Raw genomic sequence first — 11,754 nt, forward strand, 5'->3', positions numbered from 1 at the left:
AGTAAAGGTGTTTTTTATTTAATTTTTGGGAAAGTTTGGACGTATTTGAGGAGTAGTCAATGTAAAGGTTTTCTATTTTAAAATGTAAAATTGAGTAAATTACAACTTATTTTTGTGTGCCTTATTTCGACCATTATCGTAAAATAATTATGGATTTATGGATCTTTGAGGCTGATGACAGAGATATTGAAGACTTATGTTGTTTTTTTTATTTTAATATCTCTAATTAGGTTTTGTGACTTGTTTTTGAGGTGTATTTTTGATTCATCTTCATTTCCAGCCCATAAAAATACTGTCTTATTCAGCGGATGGTTCCTACATAGTAGTATTCTTATTTTCCTCAAACCACATACTGTATTACATAATCAAACTGTTATCACTAAACATTGTGTATTCTTGGCAAGTGTGATTTTATACTTAAAACTGATGGTATTCTGATCGCTACACCTTCATTGAGAATTGAAAAGTCAACAATTGTGTTAGATTTTCTCCAGTAAGACGACCAATTTAAATAATTTTCTGAATAATCGAAGTGTTTAGTCAGTTTCTGTCTGTTCAGTTATCATAAGAGCATTCAATTTCTTAATTATCTAAATGAATCATAAGACTGACCTAAGGAAACTGAATATAGTTTCAATTTATCCGTTAGACTTACACTACTAGTATACCCTGTAAAGTTATTTCTTCCAAATTTTATTCATTGACTTCAGATAACTCTTAAGTTCGTGTGAAAGGACTCAGTTAGCGTAATATACTCAGCTCGAGATGCCTGTTGATACTGACAGGAAAATCTCATATTTCATTGTCGATTAAGATAACAATCAATTCCAATTGTAATATACAAACCATGAAGCAACTAGTAATTAGGCACATCGAGTTGTTTTCTCTTCCAAGCAGTTTGAAGATCTGTGAACATCCTAGACCGTATTGTCGAATAGACAAATGTAAATAATGTACGACTCAAAGATTTTTAACTTTGAATATTTGTCGCATTTCAAATTAACACAGAAAAATCCTTAATAAGGTGAACTTCAACGAAGAAGTCTAAACCATTTGGCACAGATCACAACAACAGTCAATGACTATGTGAATCCATATATTTTCATGATGTGGTTGTCCCTAAACGTTTTGTAACCGACTACTATGCTATTTAAAGTAGCATCGACGAAAGCGGTGGTTATCCATGCCTGAAATCTGCTCTAACGACTGCAGTCAATTAAAATGTCATAAAAGTATTATGATATTTATAACACTGTTTTCCTTTAAAACTTATGACTGTTTGGCAATTAGTTAATTGAATAAATTTTTCAACGAGAAACAACAAGTTTATTATGAACAATGTATTTGTGTATCAGCCATTTCTTTAATTTGATTCAGCATTGAATTACTTTGTAGGCATATAGTAAATCACATAAAATCTTTATAATTGTTATATCTTGTCTTGGCTTTTATATTATTCTTGTTGTAGGATCCTTTTGTCTAAGTTTTCTGTCTTATTCGATAGTCAACTGCAGCGGTAGTAGTGGCATAGTTTGTCATTTCTTTTGGCAGTATACTATCATCATGATTATCAGTAGATATCAATTTGATTCGTGGATCATCTATTATATTCAAGTGTCTTTAAAAAAAATAAAGAAACACGAAACAAATATTAATGAGGAAATATGTCGTTATTTTCCAGGTACACTAAATTAACTAGGATTAACCATGATCGTTAGAAATTTGTGCTTATTCATCGATTGTAACAGGGTCATGTAGAAACACGATATGGTTTACAGTTACTGCGTTACACTATATCTTATGTTTTTGCTATGAAACTTTAGTTAGATCACGGAATACTGAAGTAAATGAAATGAAGTAACACTTTTGCGTCCCATATCAATTTTATGAATCAAAATGTCAGATAGAAAATTCCAGTTCCATTGGTGATGGTTTTCACTACTATGTGTATGAGACGGCGAACATATTCGTGATCTTCCTGAAATCTATTCAGAGTATTTACGAATAAATAGTTGGTTTCTATGGTACGGTCTCTCAGATATCCCATAAAAGTGAAAATTTTCTGTAATTAATGGTGCATATACTTCAAGTGTTATATTTATTGTGATGATAAGTAATAATAAAGACGCTACTACCAAACATTTAACAACGAGCTTGGGTTTTATAGTAAGAGTAATAAACTAGTCCATGCGTCAAAAGTTTGGTAACAAGATTCAATTACTAATTAGGTTGTTACAACACTTAAATGTAGTACATTATAATCAATAATCACTTAAACAAAGGACAAATATCCATTAAGGGGTTGATATCAGATTTATAAAACTCACTTTAAATTTGATCGTCCATTTACAACAATTAATGAATTATCACCAGATATAACTTCACTATTAACTGATATACCATCTAAATATTGTTTCAATAATAATTTTAACTGAATATTTTCTTGTTCTAACATATTGTATTCTTTAATTATTGCTAAACGATCTAATTGAACTTTATTAAATCTTTTCCAAAACATTTCAAGTGGAAGGCATCGTTTTATTATCTGAAATTTTCAAAAAGTTAAAATGAAATATCATTATAAATTAATTTACCAACTCAAAATAATTAAAAACGTTCACATAGAAATAATTGCTCATCTAAACTGGTTGTTCTCCGTTGACATATGTGAGCTTTTTGAAAAGAAAACACATGAGATGAAGGTGAAGATTTTTCTAACTCACAATGATGATTTTGTTGAAGCTACGTTTTTACAACCTGGTTGGTTCAATATTTGATGATATAAAATTTATCTTGAAAAAGAAATCAAACAACTGACTGTTCTTTGTGGATGTGTTGATCACTAGAATCAATACAGGAAAACCAGAGATTCGTGTGTATCATAAGCCGACCCATACTGCACAAATTTTCAGTTACTTTATCAAAAACTAACAAAACAACTGCATACAATCTTTCGATTCTAATAAGCGAAGACATGGCAACATAACTACCAGGCAAAAAATGAGGTACAAAATCAAACGACCTTTTCAGCAGGACACTATGTTTATCAACTTCATCAATGAGCACAAAATCGAATATCAAAACTAAAAAACGAATTATCCTACCTTATATGCAGAAAATAAAGGAAGTCACAATTATATTGGGAATAGGCGTTTGTCATAAACCAGTAGGAACACTTCAATTTTATGCAAATCAAAAGATGAAACAATGAAAGACCAGCCAAATATCATATATATGATTCAAACGGAAAAGTAAAAATACTGATAAAACGAAGAAAATGTTAAAAACTTATCACCTTTGCTATTTCTTCATTCTGTTCACTTTCGAACGATTCTTGCACAAAACTTTCTTCTTCCGCTGATAAAGATGATGCATAGAATGGTGTAACTTTTTCCTCTTCTGTCTCATACTTTCTGCACTGTTCACCTAACTTGATAATTTTCTCTGCTTTTTCTAATAAACATTGAAGCTGTATTTAAATTTTTGAAAGAAAACATTACATGAAATTAATTAGAGTATAAACGTTTAAGACTAACTAAAAGCTGAATATGTAACTACATTGATTTAATTAAGCTTTTATTCGTAAATTTCATAGTAGCTTATTCTCTCTTTGAGATGTTAACTTTGATTGAATCAATCTTCTTATTAGAATAAACTAGGTAGTCATTTACTTCGAACTGTCCTGTATTATAGATAGTACTGATATATGAGACAAAACATCTACTATTCAGTGACCAAGTAGTTTCATAAGGAATACTGACAATTAGTATTGTTCACAATTACCTTTTTTATAGCATCCCCACTTTCAACTGACAATTTAATCAATTTTTCATGTTGTAGGTCACGTAATTTATTGATTTGTATCTTCAAGGCTTGGAATCGAACAACTAACTTATCACGTTCTTCTTTTAAGTTATGATTTTTTTCTTCATATTCCTTAGATGTTTTTATCATACGACGTTTAGTAGCCGCTATATTATCATTGATTTTTTGGATTTTGTTTAAGTGTAATTGAATTTCAGCAGCTGAACGTTCATCTTTTGCTTTTAAGTTTTCAAAAAATGTCTTTTTTTCACTGGTAGTTGTTGCGTATTGGGTGGAAGCCTGTTTGAATTCAGACCACAAACTATTGACCTTATTCTCCAAATTTATTCTCAATGTATGTTTTTCTTCCAAACTCTACATGAAAAATATGTGTAAATTATTGTTTACTACGTATAACAAATTTCAGTAACATATCTTACATAGTACAAGTTTAATCAAGCCTGTGGATGACAGTAAGTTAGAAAAGAGATAAAATATATCAGAAGATTTGCATTAAAATCCACACAGATTAGCAGCATAGGGTCTGAAGTCAACCGTATCGGCAGCGAAGTAATACCTTGACAACAAAATTAACTGGGCACAACACTATGTCGATATTCACTGAAGTTGAATATCTAAACCAATGAATTCTAACTCAGTTGTATATTTAAAATTTGCTCTTTGTGAAGCCGGAAGGTCATGGAATCGATTCCATGTGGCACCATTGGTTCACATTAATCGAGAGTTCTAAGTCACAAGAAATATTTGTTCATTTACCCACTAGTTCTCAATACATCTACAACTGATATCAGCTCATGATAAATATTATCCTCAAATAAAAAACTAATGAACAAATGATTAATATATGGGTAGGCATTACGTATGTACATAAAACTAAAATTTGAAGGAGAGAACGTCAGGGTGAAAGTAAACCTTCACTTTCCTACTTAACTCACATCAACAGTTAGTGACCTGGTGGCCTCCCATTTCGCATTAATTAACCTTCACTTGTTTAGCTTAATGTGAATCTCTTCAGCCTAGTCTAATTATTTTGAGGGGGGATACGATGACAAAATGTATTACATACTATTCATGTCTGTCGACATAAGCAGCATACATCACTGTATCACATCTCTCGATCAATTTAATGATCACCGTTGCATAAGATTTCATCAGCCGATTCATCTTTATCTGAAACTTTCTGGGCAACTTTATCACTACTCACTCAAGGCTTCCACTACAAACGGGAAATATTATCGTTGTGATCGCTTAACTTAGTTATTGCTGTAATGTCGTTAGTACATCATCGACTACAGTCACTTAATTATGATTAATTTTACAGAACTCTATAAAAGTAATGTCCTCGTTATGCATAAATAAAGATTTTTAAAAGCTGAATGTTACAACTTAGTATTATACTCATAAAACCAGAAATCTGGATGGTAAAGGTAACTGTTATCACTCATCTAACCTTCTGTTGTTTGATTGTAAGCTTGAGAGTAATGGCATTTTTAAAACTAATCAAAACATACATTACCTAAAATTTCATGTCATTTTAAATCAGATATAACCATACTACTTAACTGTATTAAGATAATAAATTTTGGATTTTAGCTCATGTGGATTTTAATTGTACTTTAATGTCTTTTAAACATGAGTAATATCTAGAGTCCTAAATTCAAAGTCAATAAAATCATAGAAATATTAATTGACTTACTTTATTCTTCAAATCATCTTTCAAACTAGTCTGATCAATTATAGCTTCATGTGCTTTGGCAGTATATGTAGAATCCAGTGCAACAAATATATTTTTTAAGTCATTGACTTGTTTATCGTGTTGTTGCTTAGTAAAGTTTTCTTCTAATTTTAGGAAAAGTATATTATTTGAACAGTTTTAAATACAGAATATATATTGATATGATCTACCTTTTAAGAATTCTTCTACCAAAGAGTGTAATTCCTTTTCATAATTAGTTTTTAATTTATGTAATCTTTGATTTTGTAAATCTAATTTTCGTAAAAAAGATGAAATGAGAAAACTAATTACATTTAACAAATTTGATAAAATTATTTTAGAAACTCTTGATTAAGTACCAGTATATGTAACGTAATGATGACCATCAACTCCTTATCTTACAATGATTGAAATAATGTTAAATTTCACCTTTTCAAACTATTTTATATAAGTTCGCTTGGTATTGTTTGGTTGAATCTTCCCATTGACGTTTAGGACTGCAATTGATCAGTCTCTTATTGGCCATATGTGCATACCATGCGTATTGCCTCGATATAACCTTAATTGATAAGCATTATAAACAAAGATGGATAGTGGCTAGCACAAAATCGAATCAGTTATTAGTTTTTTCTTAACCATTAATTATTCATTGCGAAGGACTTAATTGGACAACTGATCTTGTTCAGGAATTAACACAGATTCATTATAGAAATATGTGCTAGTGCATTTTATAAAACGAATATTGGAGAATGTTGTGAATATCCAGAATGTACTTACATTTCATGTTGAAGAAGAAAACAGTGCTGACACTATATGTCACCTAGCTCTACGTATTTCTACAAATGTCGTGAAGTCAGCCCAATGTCTTGTAAAGCCTTGCACATGAGTACATTGTTGTGTCGCTTGAAATCATTAATTACGATCCGAGTTTCCTACATGGTTTGACCCAATATTATAATATTCGAGGATAAAACTTTAACAAAAGTAATGTATTACTTTGATACATCTTTAAATGATACTTAATTACTTACACCTTTTACCCCTCATGGAGGCGTATAGGCTACTCACCAGCATTCTCCATCCAATTATGTACTGGGCAATCCTTTCCAGTTGCTATTCTTCCTTTTCATGTCAACTTCCAATTCTCGGCGCAGTGTATTCTTTGGCCTTCCTCTTTTTCGTTTCCCTTCAGGATTCCAGGTTAGGGCTTGTCTCGTGATGCAGTTTGATGATTTCCTCGATGTGTGTCTTATCTACTTCTAATGTCTTTTCCTAATTTCCTCCTTCGCAAGAAGTTGGTTTGTTCCCTCCCATCGCAGGCTGTTGCTAATGGCATCCGTCCGACGAACATTCGGGATCTTACGTAAATAATTGTTCACAAATACTTTTGCCTTTTTGATGATGGTTGTAGTAGTTCTCCAAGCTTCAGCTCCGTACAGTAGAACTGTCTTGGCGTTAGTATTGAAGATTCTGACTTTGATATTGGTTGACATTTGTTTTGAGTTCCATATGTTCTTCAATTGTAGGAATGCTGTCCTTGCTTTGCCAATCCTCTCATCTACGTCATCAGATCCTCCATGTTCATTGATGATACTACTCAGATACGTGAAAATTTCCACCTCTTCAAGAGTTTCGCCATCAAGTGTGGTTGAGGTGGTGTTCTCCGTATTGTATTTGAGGATCTTGCTTTTCCCTTTGTGTATGTTGAGGCCTACTGATGCAGAGACTGCTGCTACACTAGTTGTCTTCATATGCATTTGTTGATATGTATGAGATGGAAAGGCCAGATCATCTGTGAAGTCCAGATCTTCTAATTGATTCCGAGCTGTCCATTGTATTCCATGCTTCCCCTCAAATGTCTAGGTCTTCATAATCCAGTCAATTATCAGAAGAAAGAGGAAGGGGGAGAGTAGACAGCCTTGTCTAACCCCGGTCCTTACTGGAAATGCATCTGTCAGCTGTCCTACATACACGGCTTTGCACTGTAGTCTGTCGTATGAATTCCGGATGTTGACGATTTTCTTTAAATTATGTTAAATGCTACATAACTTGTCGATCTAAAGAGGCGAACGCTTCATGAAGGCAGAGAAATAAAACTCGGGCTGGAAGTTATTAGCGATGTCTGTGTTCCACAATCTTGCAAAGAGTGAATATTTAGTCTAAACATCCATGCGATGTTCTAAAACCGACCTGATTTGATTAAGTTCGTTTTTCACGAGCCTAGTTAAGCTTTGGAGAATTAAAGTGCTTTAGACAATATATTAGTCAACCTGATTTCTTGATGGTTGCCATAAGAGAATTTTTGTCCCTTGTGTAAGACTGGAACTATCATTAGTCGAGACCCATTAGCGAATACGATCTTTGCCTAATCAATTTAGTTATATCCATAAAATGTCTGTGAATACGTATTTCTTTAGAAGTACTTTCAACCTATTTTATTTATAGAGGGTATTAATGTAAGGTTGATATTTATTAGGAAATCACTAATTTCTAGATAGTAACTTGAAATATTACTAAATATCGAAATGAAAAGAATCTTGTGAGTACCTTGCTGTGGATTTATTTTGTAATTTACCAAGATATACTTTGCAATTGAATGAAAATTTGTCACTTGGCTTTTTTACCTGAACTATGGTTATTATTGGTTTTTTTCATGTTCGTTATTAGTATATGAATCCCCCTCTACAATTCTTTCACAATATTTTCATTTAATTTTGTTATACAGACAAGGTGTTTTTCAGTTTCAATCGTCAACTTTCCATGGATATGAAGTTTTATCGCTACAGACCGCAATTTTTGGTGGATACCTTGAGAGTTGTTTGTAGTTTGCATGATATCAAAAACAACGTATGAAAATTTGCCAATAACCAGTAAAAGTTCGAATTGTTACAAATGAATGTCAACCAAACGGCAACCAGTGATTGCAATAGTATAACTAATAATAATTAACAGCTTAGTGTAATTATCCTTTATTTGCCTGCATGAAAATATAGTATTCTTGGACATAAACATCTTTTTAATAATGACAACCAATGACAAAGCTTATTTTATGGCTTAATTCTTCATCCATACTGCAAATATTATAGTGATAACTGACTCTTATGAGGGAAATGGATGCTCAAATGATTGACGATAATGAGTTATTCATGATAACAATAAACATCACTGATGAGCAACAATATCTTCAACTACTCATTACATAATCCAAATGTTGTTGGTCAATTCGACCTAAAAACACTGATAAGATGAATAATGCTATACCATTTTGAGCTATTAAAACTTATTAATGAACAATGAATAGAATGATTTCGTCTGATAAATATATCATAGCGTGACAATGATAGTATATACGATTTAATGCAACTATATTTCAACATTGATATTCGATTGAATAATTAATTATTACAGGTATGTTTATTACGCACAGAAGTCCTGTTAAAAAGTTGACTGATTGAACTATGTTATATAGTTAAATTTTGCATAAATAAATAAATCCTCAAATATTTATTCAAAAGTTCACTATGGTCTTCTTTAATGATCTGCTTAATAAAATGTTATAGAATATGGTTATCACAACAAAGTAGTCAGTAGAATTAATGTATAATATATAATACCAGTCCCATAAGTAGTATGGCATTACATTATAAATAAACAGACGTTTTTGACTAACAGGTTAAATTGATTAAAATGACACAACAATGTTTTTTTTTACTTTTCATCTATTATTATTAATATTGCAACTTGTAAAGCCTTATTACCACGAGCCAAATATTTTCGAGTAGTATTCATATCTTTCAACTAAGACTATCTAATCGACCGATGCAAGCAACAAATTTAAGGGCGAAAAAACTGTTTGTGTGTGATAAACAGGTCATGATGAAATATTCAACTAGTATAAATTCTTTAGGTTAAACAAAAAATGCTATTTACCTATCAAAATATCTACATTCTGTAAATGAGAACGCAAAGCCATCAAATGCTGTTCATCTGCCTCACTAAGATCCGCAACAAGTGTTTTGATGATACTTTCTTTTCTTTGAAAAATATTGAACAAACGAATCGATAAAAAATTTAGGACATTGACGCTTTACCGGTCCATAATTCTTTCAAATGTTTGTGATAATATTTCTATAGTTCTTTTCAATTCTTTTGACTTCATTTCTCTCATAATAGTTCGCCAATGATGTGTCAGTTTTGCTTGATTAAGTTTGGTAAATTTTTCTTCATGATGAAGTTTATCCTATATTAACAGTCGATAGTTTTCAAATTGAAGGGCATTATATCAAAAACTGACTTGTAGATATTGAGTTAACAGTGTCGTCTTTTTCGTTTTTAATTCTTCTTCAGAAACTCTTTGTTGTTCAAGGAAAATTGCTCTTTCTTCATCAGTCATTTTCGTTAGTTTGCCAGTTTTCTTTTTTCTTTTTGGTGCCATTTTTGTCTATTTTTCTATTGATTTTTAATCATTAGAATGATACTAAATTTGTATTTCGTACTAAAATATGCAATCTGTCGAATGAACAAAGCACAGATTATAGCTTAAAAAGCAATAACACATACGGGATATAACGACATCAATATCTCAAATATATACGATGAATTAACGTGTTTTTAAACGTTTCCGGAGACGTAAGAATAATATCTGCTGTAAACACGCTTATAAGATTGCCACAAATGTAAAGTAAGTGGCAAAAAATGAAGAGGTTACTGATCACTACTGAATTCAAACAAAATAGGCTTTTCGAAGATCTAACATACTGATTAAATTACGTCGGTAAACTCATTGTATACTACAAATAAAAATAAGCAACATAGATGTATTTGTTTCAGTGGAATTCACTGGGCTACTGATACCGAATTTAGGCCGCATTATTCAACATCGGGGTATATGAATTACGCTTAACAAGCAAAGAGGTGCTTCCTAAAATTCTCATGACAAAAATTGCAAGCATTTTGAATGATTTTACAGACATAAACTAGCAATCGAGAAATAATAGTGCTTAACCTAACTGTTTAACTAAATAGTGTGTAGTGTGACCCAAAGATATTTAGCTTTCAAATGGAAATAATGTCCCTAACTGGTTTAGTTTGGAGTTTATTCATTAATAATCTGGTTTGCTGTATACTTATTAATCATGACTAAAATCGTATTACAGTGTAGACAAGCAAATGGAAAAACGAAATGACCTTTTAGTCATCCATGCAGAGTAGGAAAGATTGAGTTAAATTGCTTAATTTATGTTTTGCTTATACGTACACTTAAAGTTTCTGCTCTTACTGCTGGTTAGAAATACAATGGGAGCTTTAGAGCCAGACCATCTGGTTTATAGAATAAAAGTCCGTCAAATCATCCATTTGAATCATAGTTCTACTCTATGAATTCTTTAATCTAACTTAATTATTTATTTTTATAACTGTTGTTGAAGTTTTATATTCAATTGTATAACCACATTCATGATGCTTCATACATACAGGTTGATCTAAGCGACACAACTAAATGCATAACCAATGTTTGTAAATGAGAAAAATTTTCTATTTACTTCGGTATATCGCCCTAAATAAATTACGATTTACTAGTATCAAGTATGCAGGTACTTTTTTAACAGCCAGTAGGAAAAACAATTAATCTTGTTAAGTTGGAACCGTTCAGTAATTTTTTGTCCTCTATTTATGCTGTCTACTTAGAACCACAGTTAGTAAAGTCAGATGACTTCATATCCAAACTCATTATTTTGGTTCTATGTAGCTAAAAGTAATTGGTAGACAGAGTTTTGTTTAATTTATGAGTTATTCAGTACTAGTCTGTAATAATTATTCTTCAGTTTACGAAATGTTCGTGAAAGGACAGTTTGGAATAATAGATACTAGATATCTGACAATAAATTTGAAAGATTATAATAAGAAAACTTCAGTCAAGAATTTCTGCAAGGCAGTTGTGTGTGACAGTAATATATAATTGCACAAGAATTCGTACGATTATCAACACTTAAATAAACATATCAGTTTGCACAAATCACTAAGCACAATTACGTAAATGTCAATGTTAGTTAGCTTATTCCCTTACCACAAAGTAGTTTGATTACATACACGACGACCAATAATTTATTTATGCCAAGCAGGTTATATGTTAAAATATGGTTTGTAAATGACCAAAAAATTGGAAAGATGTTTTAGTACATATGAAGTTACCTATCAAGGGAAAATTTCGTGATAAC

At 31.4% G+C, this 11,754-nt stretch overlaps 1 protein-coding gene across 1 annotated transcript; it reads right to left on the reverse strand.

The window, feature by feature from the left end:
• Positions 1-1,328: 1,328 nt before the first annotated feature.
• Smp_087560 (hypothetical protein) lies at positions 1,329-9,974 on the reverse strand (the record flags this gene model as incomplete). The annotated part of the gene is made up of 9 exons (XM_018799439.1): positions 1,329-1,618; positions 2,328-2,545; positions 3,296-3,469; positions 3,784-4,179; positions 5,522-5,664; positions 5,731-5,811; positions 9,470-9,573; positions 9,631-9,779; positions 9,834-9,974. 9 exons carry the CDS (start codon positions 9,972-9,974, stop codon positions 1,480-1,482), a joined length of 1,545 nt encoding a protein of 514 aa, XP_018651228.1. The 3' UTR covers positions 1,329-1,479.
• Between the last annotated feature and the right edge of the window lie 1,780 nt (positions 9,975-11,754).

The sequence above is a fragment of the Schistosoma mansoni genome, chromosome 3, assembly GCF_000237925.1.
Source record: "Schistosoma mansoni strain Puerto Rico chromosome 3, complete genome".
NCBI lineage: Eukaryota > Metazoa > Platyhelminthes > Trematoda > Strigeidida > Schistosomatidae > Schistosoma > Schistosoma mansoni.